The sequence below is a fragment of the Salmo salar genome, chromosome ssa16 (assembly GCF_905237065.1).
Source record: "Salmo salar chromosome ssa16, Ssal_v3.1, whole genome shotgun sequence".
Classification (NCBI taxonomy): Eukaryota; Metazoa; Chordata; class Actinopteri; order Salmoniformes; family Salmonidae; genus Salmo; species Salmo salar.
This window is the reverse complement of record NC_059457.1, coordinates 9221641-9244974: the sequence shown is the minus strand read 5'-3', so window position 1 is coordinate 9244974 and position 23334 is coordinate 9221641. Positions and strand designations below refer to the sequence as shown.

The window sequence follows — 23334 nt, the reverse complement described above, 5'->3', positions numbered from 1 at the left end:
ACTGACAGATTTCTATGGGGATATTTTTTATTATTCTAATTAGATTTCTGCAGGTCCAATGCAGTGAGAGGTTTGGAACCCCTTTCTTATTGGTCTATTAACTAATTTACCACCTGGTGATGTCACCAGGCAGGCCAGAACGCCATCACACCAAAACAGGCTGAAATTTCAGGCAGTCTTTTCAAACAGGTCTTACACTAAAAGGACATTATCATAATTTTCAGAATTTCACAGTACTAGTCCAACCTCAGTGTGGAAGTCAATATAAAATAACGTAAAAATCCTAAAGTCCTAGATGCGGATTGTAGATGATAACCTGTGAGCTTTGACTCCCAGGTCCTGACTGTGGCGGTGCAGTATGGCAGAGAGGAGCCGGTCCTCAAGCTTCTCCAGCTAGGGGCAGACAAGACCAAAGCAGGAAAGATTGAAGACTTTGGCTATGTCAGCAGCAAACGACCACAGGTAAAAACAAATCAAACCACTTAGTTTGACCACAACTATGTACACAACTAAATACATAACTCTGGCATTCAAAACGACCACAGGTAAACATCAACCAACACTTTGACCACAGCAAAACTAGGTTTACCACGCAGTTTGAAATGGTAGTCCATTTTCCCGGTCTCTTGTAAAACCCATTTTAAAATCAATGGGGAAGAGTTGCAGGACACAAAGGTCATATCTCAACATTATATGAAATATATCTGCTCTTCTTCCCCCTCAGATTGCCAGGATCCTGGCATCCCCAGGCGATGCCATCTCCAAGGAGGAGACCCTCTTTAAGTTCTTCAAGAGGGACCCCAATCCCCCTGCTGCCTACGAGAAGAGGGGAGACCATGGTTTAACCTCAGTTCATCTTACTGCTATTCCTCACATCCCATCTCCTCTTCTCAACCATATTGGAGGAGGCGAGGCGTTGCGAGGAATCGAGGAAAGATGAATTGAGAAAAGGCCCCATCACATCTGTCAGTGGAGGCCAGGAGCCATGATGATGTGTGTTTGGGGCCCTCTAGTGGACATTAAGGGAAATGCCCTATCCCGTAAAACCATACTTGTTTAGTCCTGTCTAGGGACTAGCTGCTAAATCTGCACAATATCACTTAATCTCATGCCATATGTCTCACTGTTGAAGATTCGGTGTTCCAATCTAGCCTGTTTAATCTGTCAATGTTTATCTGTTCTAAAACATTTTAGGCAGAATCTTTGATGGGCCGACTTGGTTGCGTGGGGTCTGTTGTTAACAGATGGTTGATGTAGTATGCTCTTAAACCTATTTATATATTGTCTTTATTTAACCGGGTAAGTTATTGAGAACACATTGCTTGTGTTCGAGAGCATGAACAAACTGACTGATCTACAAATAATTATGAGTAGTTGATTTAAAGGGTGATTTGTTGATCAGTGATTCTGCACAATACGACTGCAGTGTCGTATTTTAGCATGTACAGTTGAAGTCGGAAGTTTACATATACCTTAGCCAAATACATTTAAACTCAGTTTTTCACAATTCCTGACATTTAATCCTAGTAAATATTCCCTGTCTTAGGTCAGTTAGGATCACATCTCTTTGTACAGATGAACGTGGTACCTTCAGGAGTTTGGAAATTGCTCCCAAGGATGAACCAGACTTGTGGAGGTCTACAATTTCTTTCTGAGGTCTTGGCTGATTTCTTTTGATTTTCCCAAGATGTCAAGCAAAGAGGCACTGAGTTTGAAGGTAGGCCTTGAAATACATCCACAGGTACACCTCCAACTGACTCAAATGATGTCAATTAGCCTATCAGAAGCTTCTAAAGCATGACGTAATTTTATGTAATTTTGCAGGCTGTTTAAAGGCACAGTCAACTTAGTGTATGTAAACTTCTGACCCACTGGAATTGTGATCCAGTGAATTCTAAGTGATATAATCTGTCTGTAAACAATTGTTGGAAAAATTAATTGTGTCATGCACCGACTTGCCAAAACTATAGTTTGTTAACAAGAAATTTGTGGAGTGGTTGAAAAACGAGTTTTAATGACTCCAACCTAAGTGTATGTAAACTTCCGACTTCAACTGTAAATCTTGGTGGGGCAAACTCAAAAAATATGTTTAGATGCATGCCAGCAAAGCCACTACACTACACAAAACTAAACATGAATTGCACTATAACGGTGACAAACGGTGCCCACAAACTGTTAGGGCCCACGTAAAGCTGGCCCAACAGCAGAGCTTTCTTTTCAGAACCATGGAGTGAATCCTTACCACTGCAACACCTGGCTATCAGCGGAGCCTTGTCTGGCAGCTGTGGTATCCCAGGAGGTCTCTCCCGGGGGATGGTAATAGAGAGGAGGTACGTGAGGCGACGTTGGCTCCCTCTGCTGGGAATACGGGAGCTGGGCACTCCGACACGGACAGCTCCAAGTGGAGGTAATTAGGGTTAGGGGAAAGTGCCCACCAGCCATGGAGGCCAAATAAAAGGATCACTGTGGCACACCGTGAGGGAGAACGGGGAGAGACCGACACTGAGCAAAGGTAGAGAAGAAGGACCGAGCTAAACTTAAGTGATTTTCTTTATGTTTATTTTCTCTCATAGTAAAGTTGTTTTTGCGGACTAAAAATCTCTGTCTCTTATCTTTGCACGCTCAACCCAACACTCCACGGTTTACCACACAGCGTAACAATTAATTCAGCCTCATTTACTGCCTTTAAAAAAAAAAAAACATAGCTGTTATGGCGGATTTGCCATATGTGGTTTCTACTGACAATTGACACGTATAAACTATGGCATAAGGGACGACGAGCAGATAAGATGCAATCCCTAATTTCGAATAAGACATTAATGAGCGAGCTAGGAAGGACATAGTTATATTTACTATTTGTTCAGCACTTTTGAAATGTACAACAACAGAATTCAGAACATGGGCCGTTCTTACATTATTCTCCCTGTACACCAAGTCAGAACCGTAGGTTAAATAAAGGGGGCATATAAGCAGACAATGAAAGCTTTTACAATAGTAGATTATTACATTTCTCTAAAACAGGCTATAGGCTACATGTGCACCACCAAGTCAGAACAGTAAGCTAAGTTGAGGGGGAAAGGGACCAAATTATTAGGGTGAGGCACATGGGCTACTAACAGCTTACTACACAACATACACTTAGTATTACTGTCTTAGCTACAGTATACATATCTCCCTGGCATATTACATCATTTATGTAGCAGCATACAATATATTTTTGAACTCCTTGTTGTGCTGTGCTCACTTGAACAGGAAGGTGGCGCAGCGGTCTATGTGGGCAAATTTTGTCATCAAACTTTGTCATCAAAGTCTGGCATTCTCTGGATTTATGGTGCTTTCAAGACACCTGGGAACTCAGATAAAAAACAATGTTGAATCATGATGTCAGTTTCAAGCTGTCAAGTCGGAGCTCTAGAAAGAGGACAGAGTTCTCTGCTTGGAATTCCGAGTTGGATGACCGTTCAAAACGTACTTTTCCAGTCGAAGCTCATTGTTTATCCCAGAGTTCCCAGTTTTCTTGAACTCACTGAAGTCTGAGATTTCCTAGTTCTGAGTTTCCAGTTGTTTTGAACATGTCAGAAATCATGCTGGATTGACAGCATGACCAATGTATTCAAAGTTTTCTAGCTCATGATGTTGAATGTTTACTCGTTTAAGAGACCCTTACACCCAGACTTGGACCACACACTCACTCCACTGAATAGCAGGGTAGTGACTGCTTTGTAACGCTTGCAGTTAGCCACTGATTCCTTCCTTGAGCCTTCTTGGATCGGCACTTTTAATGTAACTCTATGGCAGCACCCAAGGTGCTTGAATTTTTGCATTCTCCCCGTAGATTTTGCGGTGACGTAGTGTCCCCATGAGTGACAGAACACTGAGCCAATAACAGCAAAACTAGAGAAGATTACCATCCCCTACGCTCCGTATTTTCTGCTGGCTCACCCCACCAACACAGAAAGCACTGAGCTGGGCTGAAACACCTGCAGTTTGGAGCTGTCTTACTCAAGAAAACAAAAAACAGACCATGTTCGAATGCAGCTTTATTAACTCAATGATTTTTTTTAATAGATATATATTTTTTTTTTTACATTGTTTGCAAACTTATATAACATAATAATAAAATAACATGCAAAAACAGGCGGGCCTCTGAATGACGGGGCGCAACTACATACTGGTAGCAGGTAGCTACACAAACACATACTGTAACTGTAATGTACATCTCAGGGTGCAGGCCAGGGTTTGAAGCTGTCATATTATATAGATTTTTTTTAATGCAGAGTATCATTTGTTTTCTGGGCATGAAAATGACATCACTTGGAGCTACTTGTTGACCATGGAGAAGGATGACCTGGAGAAGGATGACCATGGAGAAGGTAAGAAAGGCCTCTATGTCTTCAGAAGAGACACAATTCAAGTATGAGTGCAGTGACTGTAATGTACTGTAATGTACATCCGTAATATTGTAATGATATAATGTAAACCCTGGCTAACTTAGGGTTGCTGGTGAGTTTTCCAGGTGTTAATACTGCATTCTTCCCCAGATTGGTATCTCCAACCCAGAGGACCAGCAGAAGGTTCTGAGTGTGGTGAAGGAGATGCATCTGGACCGGGTCGACCTGGACACACTCAGCCAGCTTGAGAACATAAACAGCGGGTACAGTACAAATCTTTTTTTTCTTTCTATTAGAGTAATCCCTTCCAAGTTTACACATGTATTATACTTTTAACGCATACGCCTAAAGACCAGGGTTTCCCAACCCTTTCTTCCCCCCCCCCCCGTCCCCCCCCGTCCCCCCAGACATTTCACATTTCTGTTTTAACCCTAAACTGCCACATCTGATTAAATTAGTCAAGGGCTTGATGATTACCTGACTAATTGAGTCAGGTGTGGCAGATTAGGGTTATAACAAAAAATGTGAAAATGTCTGGGGGGGGGGGGGGGCAAAGAGAGGGTTGGGAAACCCTGCTATGGATATCCTCTCTCCAGGATTCAGACATTACATTCAGGACCCCCTCCCCACCGGCGATGTCTCAGCATCATCCCCACATACTGTACACAGTCCATCCTCCAGCCCTGGAAGTCATCCGTCAGACAGAGGATCCATCTCACTGTTATTCTCCCACTGCCTCTTCAAGTCTCTGAGAGCAGAGTCCTAATGGTTTAAGCGGGCCATAATGATTTGTAAGGTGAGAGGAGATGGAATGAAATCCCCCCCCCCCCCTCTCTCTTTCCACTCTCTCTGTGACTAATGACAGGCCAGCTCTCAGGCCAAGCTACCATGTCTGCCTGCAGCCCCTCACGTCATGTTCTCCCCTCTACTCTAGTGTCAGGGATACAGGGCTACATTTACAGAGACTGTACATCCCCTGGGGTAAATCCTCTGATGATGGCCACACTGTAAACATTAAACCACTACATAGCCACATCCCTTATGCTGTATGCTCATCCCAGGAGGTAGTGGTTACACTTGTTCACAGAGTTCACCCGGGTTATACTGATGTGGCCTATTTCATGTTCTAGTTAGGCTGGTACATGGCCAAAAGTATGTGGACTGCTCGTCGAACATCTCATTCCAAAATCATAGGCATTAACATGGAGTTGGTCCCCCCTTTGCTGCTATAACATCCTCCACTCTTCTGGGAGGGCTTTCCACTAGATGTTGGAACATAGCTGCGGGGACTTGCTTCCATTCAGCGCATTAGTGAGGTTGGGCCCTGATGTTGGGGTATTAGGCCTGGCTCGCAGTCGGCGTTCCAAATCATCCTAAAGGTGCTCGATGGGGTTGAGGTCATGGCACTGTGCAGGCCGGTCAAGTTCTTGCACACCATTTCTGTATAGACCTCAGGTTTGTGCACGGAGGTATTGTCATGCTGAAACAGAAAAAGGCTTTCCCCAAACAGTTGCCACAAAGTTGGAAGCACAAAATCATCTAGAATGTCATTGTATGCTGTAGTGTTAAGACTTCCCTTCACTGGAACTAAGGGGCCGAGCCCGAACCATGAAAAACAGCCCCAGACCATTATTCCTCCTCCACCAAACTTTACAGTTGGCACTATGCATTTGGGCAGGTAGCATTCTCCTGGCATCCGCCAAACCCAGATTTGTTCATCAGACTGCCAGATGGTGAAGCGTGATTCATCACACCAGATTCATCCACTGCTCCAGAGTCCAATGGCGGTGAGCTTTACACCACTCTTGGCATTGCACATGGTGATCTTAGGATTGTGTGCGGCTGCTCGGTCATGGAAATCCATTTTATGAAGCTCCCAACAAACAGTTCTTGTGCTGACGTTGCTTCCAGAGGCAGTTTGGAACTCGGTAGTGAGTGTTGCAACTGAGGACAGATGATTTTTACGCGCTTCAGCACTCGGTGGTCCCATTCTGTGAGCTTGTGTGACCTACCACGTCGCGGCTGAGCCGTTGTTGTTCCTAGACATTTCCACTTCACAATAAAAGCACTTACAGTTGACCGGGGCAGCTCTAGCAGGGCAGAAATTCGACAAACTGATTTGTTTGAAAGGTGGCATCCTATGACGGTGCCACGTTGAAAGTCACTGAGCTCTTCAGTACTGGCCATTCTACTGCCAATGTTTGTCTATGGCGATCGCATGGCTGTGTGCTCAATTGTATACACCTGTCAGCAACGGCTGTGGCTGAAATAGCCAAATCCACTAATTTGAAAGGGTGTCCACATTCTTTTGGCCATGTAGTGTATGTTAGACGGCTTTCCACCTGCAGTACATGACAAAATGGACTGACAGACAGATGGGTGGGCAGGGGGACAGAGATTTTCATACCGGGGGACAACTGACACAGTCAAACCAACTGACCTCTACACAACAGACAAAAATACATACGACCCTGTGTGTGGCCAATGTCCAGTATTTCCCCTCATAACTCAAAAACGACAGTATAATACACACAACAACAACAAAAATTGAGGAGAGAAAACAAAGTAACGTCACATCCAAATGATTTGTACATCACGTTCATCAAGGCTCCATTTTTTGTTGTTGCTAACGTCGCTCTGCTGTCCTGTTCGTTGATGGGTTATTTTATTTGAATGTTACCTTTCCCTGCATGTGTGGTAGCCGTTTGTGATGCTCACCCTCTGTCAGCTTGCCGTGTAAACAGCGTCAGTCAGATTGGAGTTACTATCTCCTCCCCGGGACCTGGGACTACAGCTCTGTTAGTTTATCTATCACGCCAAAGACTGATAGGCTCTCGTTGCAACACTTAGTACAGGGATAGGAGAGCAGAGGGGAAGATAGGGGAGATGTGTGTCTGTTGCAGGCACCCTCTCTTTCCCTCCCTCCTAGTTTAGGTGTACTGTACTGTAATGAGTTGTATAGGGCAGGGTTTCTCAAATTTGGTCCCCCCCCTCCCCCTTCAGTTTTTGCCCTAGCACTCACTACACATGTTGATTCAAATAACCAATTCATCATTAAGCTTTGATCATTTGAATCAGCTGAGTAGTTCTTGGGCATAAACAAAAATGTGCACTGCAGAGCTGCCCCAGGACTGATTTTGGGAGGGACACGGGTTGTGCTGCTCACCCCACACAATTAAGCTCAGACCGTCACACTTAAACACACTTGGGGGTCAAAGTGCGAAGAGACTCATCAACACTGAGTTAGCTGTACCACAACCATGCCTTGTTTGAGGTTTTGGCTCATTGTCATCTACCATAAGTGAGAAGCTGTCTAATAGTAGTGTCTGTGTCCTTCCCTGTAGGAGTGAGGAGCTGTATAACTTCCTGATTAGCCTGCGGCAGCAGTGCTTGCTACCTGACAGAGACCGTGCAGAACGTCATCAGCCGCTTCTCCTGTGGAGCCTCTGAGGTACGTGTGTTTGTGTGCACCAGTCTAAGGACTGATCAATAAGTGCTATAGTGTCTAACTGAAAGCTCACTATTAAAATCTAGCCATCCTACATAGATATCCAATTCCTTTCAGCTCAAAACAAGTATAGTGTAGGGGCTTGTGGTTGTTCTTTGGACAGGACTCTCTCCAGCTCCACTAACTCTCTCCCTCTTTCCACTCCCCAGCTGGTGTTGTCCCTGGATCCTAAGAAGGAAGCCCAAGCCATCTGTAATGAGCTGGTGGCCCAGACTGGAGACCAGCAGAAAGAAGTCACCTGTCTCAGGAACCTGCTTCACAAGGTATGTCTCATACTTTTTCTCTGAATGCTGTGTGTGTGTGTGTGTGTGTGTGTGTGTGTGTGTGTGTGTGTGTGTGTGTGTGTGTGTGTGTGTTGTGTGTGTGTGTGTGGTGTCACCTCAGCCCTGCCACTCAAGAGCCCCCGCTACAATATTTCTGCTCTCCTTACTGGGCCACTCTGAAAGAATGAATGAGAGTCCTGTCTCACTTTCCTCTATCCGGCCCTGCACACCTTTTTATTGCCCTCTCTTCCCATCTGGTCCAATTCCAAACTTCTCACAAACTCGGGTCAACTCCCATTTCGCACCCTCTCTATGTGTAGGGTCCTGTGTGTAAGGGTTCTGACAGGGTGAGTCCTCACAGCCCATAACTCAGACACAGTGTGACAGTGTCCTGTCAATGTGGAGATGGGGAGATGGGGAGGTTAGGGTGGGGAAGAAGGGGGGTTGGGGGGGGTAGCCCGGGACGCTGGCGGTGTCAGACAGGAATCTGACAACCAACGGAGGCCATTTGGAGAGACTGGCTCAGGGCCCAGGGGGGGGCAGGCCCTCGCACCAGTTTATCTTATCTGTTGGGGCTCGTCTTGACACCCACCCCCCTAAAAAACACATACACAGAGTGCCTGGCCAGATAGATTGGAGACGGGGAGAAGCACAATCCTTCCATGGGTTGGACATTGGTGTGTAGAATCATAGATCTGTTCCATAAATCTACAGTGCATTCGGATAGTATTCAGACCGCTTCCCTTTTTCCACATTTTATTACGTTACAGCCTTATTCTAAAAGTTTAAAAATCTGTCATTCTGCCCCTGAACAAGGCAGTTAACCCACTGTTCCCCGGTAGGCCGTCATTATAAATAAGAATTTGTTCTTAACTGACTTGCCTAAAGGTTAAATGAAGAAAAAAAAAATCTATCTACAAACAATACCCTATCATGATAAAGCGAAAACAGGTTTAGAATGTTTTGCAAATGTATTAAAAATAAAAAACAGATACCTTATACACATAAGTATTCAGACCGTTTGCTATGAGACTCGAAATTGAGCTCAGGTGCATCCTGTTTCCATTGATCATCCTTGAGATGTTTCTACAACTCTATCGGAGTCCACCTGTGGTCAATTAAATTGATTGGACATGATGTGGAAAGGCACACACCTGTCTATATCTGGTCCCACAGTTGACAGTGCATGTCAGAGCAAAAACCAAGCCATGAGGTCGAACGAATTGTCCGTAGAGCTCCGAGACAGGATTGTGTTGAGGCACAGATCTGGGGAAGGGTATCAAAAAATGTCTGCAGCATTGAAATTCCCCAAGAACACAGTGACCTCCATTCTTAAATGGAATAAGTTTGGAACCACCAAGACTCTTCCTAGAGCTGGCCTCCCGGCCAAACTGTGCAATAGGGGCAGAAGGGCCTTGGTCAGGGAGGTGACCAAGAACCCGATGGTCAATCTGACAGAGCTCCAGAGTTCCTCTGTGGAGATGGAAGAACCTTCCAGAAGGACAACCATCTCTGCAACAATCCACCAATCAGGCCACTCCTCAGTAAAAGGCACATGACAGCCCACTTGGAGATTGCCAAAAGGCACCTAAAGACTCTCAGACCATGAGAAACAAGATTCTCTGGTCTGATGAAACAAAGATTTATCTCTTTGGCCTGAATGCCAAGCATCACATCTGGAGGAAACCTGGCACCATCCCTATGGGGAGCAAGGTAGTGGCAGCATCATGCTGTGGGGATGTTTTTCAGCAGCAGGGACTGGGAGACTAGTCAGGATTGAGGGAAAGATGAACAGAGCAAAGTACAGAGAGATCCTTAATGAAAACCTGCTGCAGAGTGCTCAGGACCTCAGACTATGAAGGTTCACCTTCCAACAGGACAACGACCCTAAGCACACAGCCAAGAGAATACAGGAGTGGCTTCGGGACAAGTCTCTGAATGTCCTTGAGTGGCCCAGACAGAGCCCAGACTTAAACCCGATCTAACATCTCTGGAGAGACCTGAAAATAGCTGTCCAGCGACGCTCCCCATCCAACTGACAGAGCTTGAGAAGATCTACAGAGAAGAATGGGAGAAACTCCCCAAATACAGGTGTGCCAAGCTTGTAGCATCATACCCAAGAAGACTCAAGGCTGTAATCGCTGCCAAAGGTGCTTCAACAAAGTACTGAGTAATGGATCTGAATACTTATGTAAATGTGATATTTCCGTTTTTTATTTGTAATACATTTGCAAACATTTCGAAAAAACGTTTTTTTGCTTTTGTCATTACGGGGTATTGTGTTGATGAGGGGAAAAAACGATGTAATAAATTTTAGAATAAGGCTGTAAAAGTCAAGGGGTCTGAATACTTTCCGAATGCACTGTATATAAAAATTGACATATCTTAAAACATTACTAATCAATGAAAATGACAAATGACCCAATGGATCATAAATACTTTTCTGGGGATAAATAGGGGTGCAAAAACATACATTTGCACCACTATTTTGTAAGTGGGAGCGCAGCTGCGCTGTTTGCTCCATTGCTCAGGCGCCTATGGGAACAGTGCTTTATCTGTACTATAATACAATACAGCATTATGAATGCTCTTAGAGTCCATTTCAAAGGCATTTATAGAAAGCACAATTACATAGGCTCTACCCTCCAACTACTATACTGTACATGCCACATATGTATTCAAATTTTTTACATTTTAGTAATTTAGCCGGCACTCTTATCCAGAGCGACTTACAATTTGTGCATTCATTTTAAGATAGCTAGGTGAGACAACCACATATCACAGTCGTAGTAAGTACATTTTCCTTCAAAGCAGTAGCTTCTATGATTATATGAATATTATACATTCAACAAGTAGGGCTACTACAGTGTTACAATATATGTAGGTTGTGGTTGGCCATGAGTGAGATGGGGCATTCTTTGGGCCTGGGTGACTCGGGTGGCTGAGCAGTGAGCGGGCAGGCCTGTTAGCTCTTGAGCTGTGATCCCTGATACATGATACAATCAGACATGCCATCTCCACAGGTAGTAACTAGCTTTCTTTCCACTTTATTCAGCCAATCACCCAGCAGTCATTGAGCCAATGCCCACCCACTCAGGCTGAAATGTCTTAGGCCTGTGAACTGGCAGAAAACTAAGGGACTTCGTCCTAAATGGCACCCTATTCCATATACAGTGCCTTCAGAAAGTATACACACCCCTTGAATTTTTCACATTTTGCTGTGTTACAGCCTGAATTTAAAATGGATTCAATTAAGATTTGTGTCACTGGCCTACACACAATACACCCCATAATGTCAAATCGGAATTATGTTTAAAAAAAAATTGTTGCTAATTAATTCTAAATTAAAAGCTGAAATGTCTTGAGTCAATAAGTATTCAACCCCTTTGTTGTCACATAATAAGATGCATGGACTCTCACTCTGTGTGCAATAATAGTGTGTAGCATCATTTTTGAATGACTACCTCATCTCTGTACCCCACACATAGTATTATCTGTAAGGTTCCTCAGTCAAGCAGTGAATTTCAAACACAGATTCAACCACAAAGACCAGGGAGGTTTTCCAATGCCTCGTAAAGAAGGGCACCTATTGGTAGATGGGTAAAAAAAAAGAAGCATACATTGAATATCCCTTTGAGCATGGTGAAGTTATTAATTACACTGTGGATGGTGTATCACTCAGTCACTACAAAGGTACAGGCGTCCTTCCTAACTCAGTTGCCTGAGAGGAAGGAAACCACTCAGGGATTTCTAAAATAGTTAGAGTTTAATGACTGTGATAGGAGAAAACTGAGGATGGATCAACAACATTCTATTTACTACACAATACTAACCTAATTGACAGTGAAAAGAAGGAAGCCTGTACAGAATAAAATATTCCAAAACATGCATCCTGTTTGCAACAAAGCAGTAAAGTAATAATACTGCAAAAAAATTTGGCAAAGCAATTCATTTTTTGTCTTGAATACAAATGTTTGTTTGGGGCAAATCTAATACAACCCATTACTGAGTACAACTCTTCACATTTTCAAGCATACTGTAGTGGTTGCTGTATCATGTTATGGGTATGCTTGTAATTGTTAAGGACTGGGGAGTTTTTCAGGATAAAAAAAACAGATTGGAGGTAAGCACAGGCAAAATCCTAGAGGAAAACCTGGCTCAGTCTGCTTTCCACCAGAGACTGGGAGATGAATTCACCTTTCAGCAGGACAATAACCTAAAACACAAGGCCAAATCTACACAGGAGTTGCTTACCAAGAAGGCAGTGAATGTTCCTGAGTGGCCGAGTTACAGTTTTGAATCTAATCTATGGCAAGACTTGAAAATCGTTGTCTAGCCATGATCACCAACACCTTGACAGAGCTTGAATAATTTTGAAAAGAACAATGGGCAAATCTTGCGCAATCCAGGTGTGGAAAGCTCTTAGTCTTGCCTAGAAAGACTCACAGATGTAGTGCACTCAAACCAAAGGCCAAGCAGTGCACTGTGTAGGGAATAGGGTGCAATTTGGGATGCATCCCAAAAAGGGTCTGGTCTGGTTAGGATTAGGTCAGAGTCAGAGTCGGCATTAGGTAATTATGTCCACTTGAAGTGGTGTGTGTGTCAGAGTATGTGAGCGGAGTTGAGCTGTTGGAAATCCCACTCATCGGTCACGGAGCGGTCTTTGTGCACCGCGCTGACGCTCAATGCCCTTTCCCCTGCTCCACTACAAATTGCTTAGCACTCACAGGACAATAAACTGCTGCTCCAAATCAGCTCCATTCATTTAAAAAAGATCATTTAACAAACACACCATCTACTTCTGTGACTATGTACCATTTGGTTTTGAAGTAGACTATCTTCAGAAGCTTTAACATTTCAACAACATGTTGTAGGCTATTAAACAAGTACCTACCTAGGTGATAGGCTATGTGGCCACTGTGTTAATAAAAAACAAATAGCTTTTTCTCTAATCTATTGATGATCAGATACTTCAGTTGGAACGGGCTAGGTTGCACTCACATTTTACAGTTGATAGACAACTTTAGCACTGTTACAAACTTAGACTCCTCTTGTTCAACAGTAGCCTATACAGGAACCAAAACGTCTCCGCTGTTGCTGCATGGGCTCATTGGTTGTCTTGCCATCAATTACACAGGCTGTGTGACCTATTTCTTGGTCGACTCATATCAACATCCCTGCGCATTAGTGCTGGGGTATACAAAAGTATAGGCCTAATTAAAAGAACACTGCTGGGCTGAGCGATACCGGAACGAAATTGGAGCGGTAGAGAAAGCCCACGCTCCAGCCAAATTACTCAAGCTCAATGCACTCCGCTCACATCCTCTGCTGTGTGTGTGTGTGTCTCTAGTTTGTGTCCACCCTGCTCTTTCTCACCTATTCCCTTGTGATGCTCCTCCTCCTCCTCCTCCTAAAATGGACCCGGCCGGAGATTCCTGCCCGCTTCCTCGACCTGGTTCCCACGGCGACTGGAGGAAACGGGTTCTGAAGATGCTCGCACTGAGCATGCTCGGAGCAGGCCTGCTGTTTGCCTTGTCCAGAGCAAAGAGCATCAAGGTTTACCAATAGACATCACCCCTGCCCGTAATATCCAATCACTATTTATTTGGATAAATTATGTCATAGGTCAAAGGTTAAAAATCAATTTGCTTAATTGTTTTATCTAATTGACATTTCTGTTTGAGGAATTATGCCAAGTGAGAATATCTCAAATGCAGACCTTTCAAGAGACGTTGTAGTGTTTTTGATTGAGGTTCCTTATTATTTGTATACTTGGATCTTAATACGTTTTTTTTTTTATGTTGTTCTTAATCCTTTGTGGGCTTTTGAAAATAAAAACTTTTGAGAAAACCCCCCACAATTTTACTGCATTAAATTGCTGCACATGTTAGAAAACTGTCAGTGAAATACACCCCCAACATATTGTTCAAGATTACAATCTTTTAGTTGACTATATGACTAAAACTATTTGAATTTGTTCTGATATAAAGTAAATATTGTTTGTTTTATGGAAATATCGTATTTCTTCTTGAAGATACATTTAATATACATTTTCAATTTAAATGTTGTTTAGAATTTCTAACAGTTTTTTGTTGTTGTTATTTCAAGAGTTGATACATGTAATTGAAATAATACTATGTTCATCTTTTGTTTCTCCGAATAGAGTTTATACTAAGCATTATAACGTTTCTCTACTGGTGGCATGTTGATTTTTATGAATTGTCCTGCGTCTTGTTCGTTTCTTCCACGAAGATCATGAGATAATCAAATTCCAGCATTAACCTCATCCCAACAGGAGACCGAGCACCAGACCTCCCAATACAAAGAAGAGACGGGATTGGGAACATTAAATCGCTTGCAATGAAGCGGAGATCAAAGATAAAGGAAATACAATGTGACAATCGTGCAGATCGAGAAACTAGTTCAAAAGAATTTGATAATCTATTTGTAAATGCACCCAAACTTTTTGGCTGCCTTAGAGAAATCCTGCATTTAGCTTCTTCAAATAATATTAGTCATCATGGCCGCATCTCGTCTAATTCTTAATCTGTGTGCGTAATATGGCGTCATGGATGTGCGTTTCTGGAATTTTTGGCAACTGTGTATTATATGCATAAGCATAACTAAGCACGTTTGCAGCGCACCAGTTCCTTCCAAACACGTCAATTTGATTGTTTTTGTTAAAACGCTCAGGGTTTAACACATTACGTCGTACCACATTCTACACCTTGCCGCTTGGAAATCGGCCAAACTTGTGTCTGGTATCAAGCTAGCCTGAACAGATACTTTCAGACATCTAATTTCTTCACCTCATTCCTGAGACAGGACTGCGCCCACCCCTTGTGTAAGCAATTTAAACCTGATAGCAAACGATCATCTGCCTATCTTTACACTGCAAATATCTGTTCACTTTAGATCGACTCAATATCTCATGCTCTTCCAATATCTAATGAGCTTCTTTACCATTATCTTTGTCATATAAGCGTTATGGTCTATATGTAGAAAGATCCATCCGGGCGGTAAACCTCTTCTGATTATCGATGTATTTTTTAATGCAAGACAAAGCAGAACTTTGATTTGTACAATAGAGAAGCTGTCAAGACTCCTATCTGACGCGCGCCTGTGTTGTTTTCTACTCATGGAAATGCTCAGTACAAGTGCCTGAATGTGCACACCGACAAAACTTTAGTAATATGAATTTATTGCCAAGTGGAACATGTTTTTATTTATCTGTAGTAATCTGCTGGCTAACGTCAAGGGTCGACGGATCTTTATGGTGAGTAGACAAAAAAGAAAAGAAATGGAACATAGCACCAACCATTAATGCAAGTGTAAAGTTAATTGAACATATATTAAATATTATGCAGTGATTATAGGCTATATGAAAAATAAGTACAGCCTATACAATGAAGTCTGTACTTTATAATAGGCAAGGACACGTATACTGTAGGCAACGATCTGTCTTTAAATGATTGTTTTAATTAAACTAGTTGCCAAAAATTGATAATACGTTTGTGTGTAAAATAATATCATGTATCCCCCGATAACGTTAGACATGCATGCATTTCTTTAATTTGGACACATTTAATAGGGCAGATCCTTTTTTATTCCTTTATTTGAGTGTTATAGAAGCCTAGTTTTTCCATTCCTTTTTAAATAACCCATCATTGCAACAAGGACATTAAAGCAGATTAAATTTGGCTTCTCAACTTTCTATGCAGTCAGTGGTGTAAAGTACTTAAGCAAAAATACTTTAAAGTACTACTTAAGTCGTTTTTTTGGGGGTATCTGTACTTTGCTATTTATATTTTTTACTTTTACTTCACTACATTCCTTAAGAAAATATTGTACTTTTTACTCCATTTTCCTTGACACCCAAAAGTAGTTGTTACATTTTGAATGCTTAGCAGGAAAATAGTCAAATTCACGTACTTATCAACCGAACATCCCTGGTCATCCCTACTGCCTCTGATCTGGCGGACTCACTAATCACTAAACACAAATGCTTTGTTTCTAAATTATGTCTGAGTGTTGGAGTGAGCCCCTGGCTTTCCGTAAATTAAAAAAATATATACAAAAATGGTGCCTGGTATGCTTAATATAAGGATTTTGAAATTATTTATACTTTAACTTTTGATACTTAAGTATATTTTAAACCAAATACTTTTACTCAAGTAGAATTGTACTGGGTGACTTTTACTTGAGTCATTTTCTATTAAAGGTATCTTTACTTTTACTCAAGTATGACAGTTGGGTACTTTTTCCACCACTGTATGCAGGTACATGGGAACCCTTGGATCGCAAGTGATGTGCGACAACATCCCAGGGTTAGTCAACAAACAGCGGCAGCTGTGCCGCCAGCATCCCAACATTATGCAGGCGATCGGAGCCGGGATTAAAGACTGGATCGGGGAGTGCCAACATCAGTTTCAGAACCACCGCTGGAACTGCAATACCATAGAGCGAGACCACAATGTGTTCGGACGCCTACTGCTGCGTAGTAAGTATTGAGAGAGAAAGAGAGAGAGACAAAACCTAATGTGTAAGCCCCTACTTTAAAAATATGTATTTAAGCTATTAAATGTATCCCGCGCAGACGTAGGTTTATATTCTCTGACTGAAATACAGGTATGAACTGTCCACAAAATCTATTCATTTTACAATAAATGACTTCTACTTGCCGTTATCATTCACCTGATGATAAGACAAGACATGACTTTTTGACATGGCATGTGATGAGTGTCCCTGGGTCGCCGGTTTGCCTAGGCGTGGGTCCCTTTGCAAGAAGAATGTGAAAACCCCTGAAATAGCTGATATGCTGGGTTGTTTCTATTATGTCCTGGGAAAGTGATATAGGCTCCTCATCTTTGTCCTCATTTACAAGACACGCACGTCTGCACAATAGGCTTGTAAATGGTGATCTTATCATTCACATCTGCTATAGACTATAGATCAATGGCAAAATGGTATGCGCTTTTTCTCCAACCAATTATTCACAGTGGTGAACCTATAAAGTTCTTCTAGCGTTTATCAAAGTGAAAGAATTCGTGTGAAATACATGTTCTTCCTTAACAGATGTTTTCCCCCGTGCTTGCATTGCATTCCATGCATTGTCTCACTTTACTGTCATACATTTATCAAGTTGACGCGCGTGCTTGCTGCTGCTCTGATCGGTTTCTGATCCAATGCGCCGCGTGCTTATAAAACTGCCACGCCTGACGCATGTGGGGAGTCAAGAATAAGAAAGTGTCACCTCCCATCTCGTCACCTGACCAACTATGGACTAATCAGTCCTACTAATTCCTTCGCTCAATTTTGGACTCTCTTTTTAATTGGTATAAATCTCAGGATCAACTCTAGACCTTGAATAGAATAGAATAGAACTTGAATTGGTAATTATTTTGGGCATCATGTTCCAGTCCTGCTCCTATATTCGCCCTAAATGAATCTGAGGCGGAACTTTAAGGGCCAGTTTCTCGGACATAGATTAAGACTAGTGCTGGACTAAGAAGCATGTTCAATGGAGATTGATCATTGAAAGTATTTTTTGTTGTCCAGGACTAGGTTTAATATATGTCCAGGAAACAGGCCCTGAGAGCAGTGTATCCTGGTTATTTAATTGGGCCTGTGGTATTCATACTTCCCAGGCACGGCTCTGGTTGTGTCACACGACATTAGGAAGCTGCTCTGATTGGCAGCATTATCGCTGTGGCACCGTGAGAGCTACTTTTTGTCAACGTCAGGACTCTAATTTAAAACAATTACTGGGTTTTATTTTTGGTTTTATGTTCTTACCGTTTGGTTGTTTTATTCTCCCTATTAACCGTGTTAAAGACACTCACCAACAGAAGAGCAGAAGCTGGATGTTTTCTGACCGGACACCAACTCACACACGCATGCACACACACCCTTCTTGTCATCTGTAGCCTTTGATCCCACAGATCTCTCATCAGTTACAAGAGCAGTCAGGTCATACGGGTCCTTTATCAGAGCATGGCTGGTAAATGTTACCCATTTATCCATCTCAGAGTTAGATGAAGCAAAACACTGCCATGCATGAAATAAAATACTTGAAAGAAAGCAGCAACAGACAGTATTCATGCAGGTACACCAACAGCAGCAATAACCAGCTATCTCTTTCTGTTTTGTGTTGAAGCTCCAATGAAGATCCTATTTGAACTGTGACACTCCCAATTGAGATTATGGAAATAACTTTTACGTAATGCACGATTTCTGTAGATTTTCTATGCGTCTTTATGGGATTACTAGATGTTAAACAATTTATATCTGCGTATTTGTGTAACTTCTAAGTGTGTACAATGAGCAAAGGTGTGCATTTGAGCTTTGGCCCGTGGGTATGCCTAATACGTGTGTCCACATAATTTATCCCATCTGGTGTGCATGCTGTCCCAAGCGTGTGTGTAGTGTATGTGTGTGTTCAACCAGTGTGCTTAGCCTCCCTCTATTCCCACAGGCAGTAAAAAACACAACTCTTGTGTGTATGATGTTACCTGTGTTTGTCTGTCCTTCCTGTCACACCACTAATGCTCATCCAGTATCCTTCTCTCCCTTTCTTCCAGGCAGTCGCGAAGCAGCCTTTGTGTACGCCATCTCCTCGGCCGGGGTGGTCCACACCCTGACCCGAGCCTGCAGCCAGGGAGAGCTGCAGTCGTGCTCCTGCGACCCCACCAAGAAGGGCTCATCCCGGGACGCCAAGGGGGCGTTTGACTGGGGCGGCTGCAGCGACCACGTGGAGCACGCCATGAGGTTCAGCCAGGCCTTTGTAGATGCCAAAGAGCGGAAGGAGAGAGATGCCAGGGCTCTGATGAACCTTCATAACAACCGCGCCGGGAGGAAGGTGGGGTTCAAAGTTCATATACACCGAAGGATGGACCAGAACCAACTGGATCTAGAGCAGTGTTGAGAGGAATCAGCAGACATTTTACATATTTCTTTTATTGTTCCTGAACTATTCACACCTGAATCAAGTAGTCAAACACTGATCTAGAGGAAGTATATCAACTGTTACCCAGTCCTTAACACACACATACACACACCCTAACGTCCTACCACCACTCTACCACCAACTTGACACACACCTAGCTCCCTGACTTGCATCTTCTCATCTCCTCATCTCCCAGGCAGTGAAGCGATTAATGTCTCTGGAATGTAAGTGTCACGGCGTGAGCGGCTCCTGCAGTGTCCGGACCTGCTGGCTGGCCCTGGCCGACTTCCGCCGCACGGGCGACCATCTGCGGCGGCGCTACAACGGGGCAGTGCAGGTGGTCATGAACCAGTATGGCACGGGCTTCACCACCGCGCAGCGACATCTCAAACGGCCCAGCAAGAACGACCTGGTCTACTTCGAGGACTCGCCAGACTACTGCATACGAGACCAAGAGTCCGGTGAGTCTGGCGTTTCAGATTTACTCCACAGCTCTCCATGTTCAAGGCAGATATATACACTGACATTGGACAGATAGGCAAGCAAAGAGACTGACTAGACTGTGTGTGCTGTCTGTCTATTTGACATCTGACATGACTGTCTGTCTGTAGAGCAGACCACCATACTACTTGTCCATAATATCTTCAGTATGTGGTAATATCTTCAGAGGGTAACCGCTCAGTCTCTTGTACTTTAGGGTTATTCTTCATGCTGCACTGGATAACACCAGATGTAGAGTGTGTGAGTAAGTGCAAAAGAGAGGGAATGCGTGTGTTTACGTGCGCGAGAGAGAAGAAAAGTGTGTGGTTGTGTGTGTGTGTGTGTGTGAGATGGCAAGAAAATAAAGTGGGTGTGACAGAGAGCGAGAAGGGGAGAAAAGTGTAAGTGTGTGTGAGAGAGAAAGGAAGAAAAGTGTGTGTGATCCGGAGGACCTGGGTGTCTGTCAGGCAGCAGGTGATCCGAGGCGATCGGGTGTCGGCCAGTTTAAGGGCCATTACACACTTCTTTGGGATGAAACCCGACCTGCTGCACACTGCTATAAATTAACCCCCTCTGGAGCAAGGCACACACACACACACACACACACACACACCTCTGCACGCTTGCCCATCAAAGCCAACCACCCCTAATGCAGACCTGGGGGGCCTTTCTGAAGTTGCTTCCTCTCTTGGTCTCCTCTCCTTCATTACACTGACCTAAAGTCACAGGATAGGTGAAGGTAATCCGGAGAACAGGTCTTTCATGTCAGTGCAAATGAAGGAAAGGATACAAAGAAACAAAGCTGGTTTAGACTATTGAGATACTCAATCTTGCAGTAGGCTACCTTTGCTGTTTTGATGACTGTGTGATGTACAGTTCTGTTTTGAAGTGTGTTTTGAAGAGTGCATGTGTTTTGAAGTGTGTGTTTTGGAAGAGAGTCCTGTTTTGAACACTGAATTGTACAGTACAGTTCCAGTGCATGAAGACCCTTTATGGGCTGTGTACATGTGAGCATGAAGAGTTCACTGATCAGCGCCCATCTTGTGAGAACCTCTCTCCACAGACATTAGCTCCAGTCATCTGGGACGACACACACACACACACACACACAGTGGAGACTGCACCCCCTTGTGCCTCTCCGAAGTGTGAAATCAATTTCCCTCAGCCGCATGGAGGCTCAGGTGCTAAACTCATCTCTCGGCACCCCCTCATCTTAATTCAATAAGCAGACGCCAGGAGAGAAGATAGAGGGGAAGGGTATTTGTGACGTCCCCCTAGCAGCACAGCATACCGGGAACTGAAGGAGGGGTGGACACGTTGTCGGCAGTGGGTGGAGTCTCGCCGTGCCCGGACATTACCTGGCTGCGCTCCCTCTTTTTATGCCTACCTCGCTCCTCCTTCTCAGCAGAGGAACAGATGGAGTCAACTGGACAGAGGGAGAAAGAGCAGCGGGGCATAGAAATAGGCTGCCTAGAACAGACATGATCTGTTCCCAATACCCAAATCGACCCCTAGCTAGCCCCTTTAAGACAAGAGATTTACCGTCACCTGTCCAGGGGTTTCACCATAATGCAGAGGAAGGAGCTAAAGAAGCTACTTTAGACTATTGAGATGCATCCCATTGAGGTTTGAGTAGAGGCCTCAAGATGAATATTTACAATTTATTGATCAGTTCATCGTGTAATTGTATTATGAGCCGAATTCTGGGTTTGAGTCCATTAAGCCTGTCAGATGCCCTTGCAGCGTCCTCATTCTGAGATGATAGGAGGTGCAAGAGTGTATGACAGCCAACAGGGTGTGTGTTTGCGCCAGTGAGACTGTGTGCCAGCAGTATAGACAGAATGAAGGCGCCTGTAAAATTAACACCTGATGAAGACCCTGAGCCTCAGCTGATGGCTTCTATCATCAATCTCTCATCTCTCCTCCGCCATCCTGCCTCTTATCCTTCCCTCTCCTCCCCCATCCCATCCCTTGCTTTCTCCCTCAGTCTGTTTTACCAGTTTAGATTGAGTATGCTGTGTTCTATTGGAATGATGTCAATACCTGTAGGGTAGTGGGGCTTAGACCGCTGTTTGCCAACAATCACTCTATTGCGGCTAAACTCTGGACTGCAGCCAGGTTGCTAGGATTTTGATTAAGTCTATTTGGCGAGTTATAAGCACATTTGAAAAGGCTTGTATGTGGGTCACAAGGTAAAACAAGCTTTAGGAATGACTGAGTCGCGTATATTCTGTCTGTATATTGTCTCTTCATTTCTCTCACCCTCTTCAGGGTCGGTGGGGACGGGCGGGCGGGTATGCAACCGGACATCTCGCGGCGTGGACAGCTGCGAGGTGATGTGCTGCGGCCGGGGCTACGACACATCGCACATCAGCCGCAACACCAAGTGTGAGTGCAAGTTCCACTGGTGCTGCGCTGTACACTGCCGGGACTGCAAGCTAGATGTGGATGTGCACACCTGCAAGGCCCAGACGTAACCATTGTGAACCACCATACCACCAACCAACCGCTTGCACAACGTCCGTCTGAAATGGCAGCCTATTCCCTATTTAGTGCACTAATTTTGACCAGAGCCCCTATGCCACATGTAGGCTACTCTGCCAATAATGCCTTTTTACAGTCCAAAGTTACCCAATCTAATTTCGTTCTTCCCTTACATTCCATTATATTTATTTACTCTTTTTTTCCGAGTACAAAATAACCTTTATGTAAATACAAACTTTATGTAATTTAAAAGAAAGTTCAGTATAGATGGGTTAGCTGACCACGTCACAAACTGTGTGCGCACTTCCATGGGGCAGAAGTCAGCGTGGTGTGATTCTGCATGGCCAGATTGCTAGCAAGAATGACAAGAAACTGCCATGTGGGGAATCGTAAGTGGCTCGTTTCATGTTATTCTTGATACCGGGTCTTGTTTTGAGGTGCTTTTGACTGATTTCATGTCAATGCTAATATGGCTAAAATTAGCTCGCTAGCTAACCAAACAACTGGAACGATGAATTTGAGAGACAAGTGCATTTCTTTTCAATAAACATTGGGGACATGTCAACTATCTAAGCCAACCCGTCTGTTTTGTTGCTAAACAACCCAATGTCTATATAGTTAATGGATCCTGTTGGAAATTGATAGCAGACCTGACCACACCCCCCTTTCCTCAACCAGCCAGTTACAAAACACGGTTTAGTCACCTAACCTCCAGCTATGATCCAATATTTATTAAAATGTTGATATGCTTGACAATCAAAATGGCAGGTTAGACATTGCAATACACAAAAAGTCCTTTATTTTATGTCTTTTTCCACTTTAATGATGACAATTGATCACCTTTTTTTGTACAACAAAAAAACGGTTTTACATGAGATTTGAAGACAAAATGAAAACATATCAAATAAAGTCAAAAGCAATTCAGAACTCCATGTTTCCCTTTTCTTCTTTCTTCTCTTCCAATCCATCCTCACTGTCCGTCTAATCCATGAAATTGGCACAAAGAGTGTGTCAGTCAAGTCCGGTCGGGGCTGGTCACTGTTAGATGCGTGTGAGCTGGTGCCACAGACTGGATGGCAGGATGCTCTCCACTTTCTCCATGATGAAGTTCAGAGGAGCAAACAGGGTGCTAAGAAACTAGAGACAGACAGCGAGAGAGAAGATGTTAGAACACATGACCTCTCACACACACACACACACTACGCCAATTCCTACTGGAACCAACGTGAACCAGATCTTTTTCAAGGTACTGTATGTAGACGG

At 43.6% G+C, this 23334-nt stretch overlaps 2 protein-coding genes and 1 pseudogene across 14 annotated transcripts in view; 2 read left to right on the top strand and 1 right to left on the bottom strand.

Moving 5' to 3' along the window:
• Nucleotides 1–13650, top strand: part of LOC106573145 (ankyrin repeat, SAM and basic leucine zipper domain-containing protein 1-like) — a 45866-nt pseudogene extending 32216 nt beyond the window's left edge.
• An 840-nt stretch (nucleotides 13651–14490) lies between these two features.
• Nucleotides 14491–22998, top strand: LOC106573123 (protein Wnt-2). Of its 3 annotated transcripts, none has more exons than XM_014147840.2 (5): nucleotides 14493–15006; nucleotides 16442–16662; nucleotides 18743–19020; nucleotides 19304–19568; nucleotides 21859–22998. In XM_014147840.2, the coding sequence occupies exons 2-5, from the start codon at nucleotides 16446–16448 to the stop codon at nucleotides 22062–22064; spliced, it is 966 nt and encodes a 321-aa protein (XP_014003315.1). In that variant the 5' UTR covers nucleotides 14493–15006; nucleotides 16442–16445; the 3' UTR covers nucleotides 22065–22998. The 3 variants fall into 3 exon arrangements, with proteins under 3 accessions (XP_045552856.1, XP_014003315.1, XP_014003313.1); XM_014147838.2 differs by having other exon boundaries at nucleotides 14493–15438; XM_045696900.1 differs by lacking the exon at nucleotides 21859–22998 and having other exon boundaries at nucleotides 14491–15438; nucleotides 19304–21840.
• LOC106573121 (suppressor of tumorigenicity 7 protein homolog) overlaps nucleotides 22854–23334 on the bottom strand; it is an 83965-nt gene continuing 83484 nt past the window's right edge. For all 11 annotated transcript variants that reach the window (XM_014147836.2, XM_014147833.2, XM_045696899.1 and 8 more), the window contains one exon: nucleotides 22854–23208. In XM_014147836.2, the coding sequence (XP_014003311.1) occupies nucleotides 23113–23208 (96 nt within the window). In that variant the 3' untranslated portion in view covers nucleotides 22854–23112. The remainder of the gene's footprint in view (nucleotides 23209–23334) is intronic.

Excerpts from the sequence above, each read along its gene's own strand:
- LOC106573123 (XM_014147838.2), top strand. The coding sequence starts at position 15,356 with ATGAATTTATTGCCAAGTGGAACATGTTTTTATTTATCTGTAGTAATC. Across the intron at positions 15,439-16,441 it reads AGGGTCGACGGATCTTTATG|GTACATGGGAACCCTTGGAT; the intron begins GTGAGTAGACAA and ends CACTGTATGCAG. Across the intron at positions 19,021-19,303 it reads ACAACCGCGCCGGGAGGAAG|GCAGTGAAGCGATTAATGTC; the intron begins GTGGGGTTCAAA and ends CTCATCTCCCAG.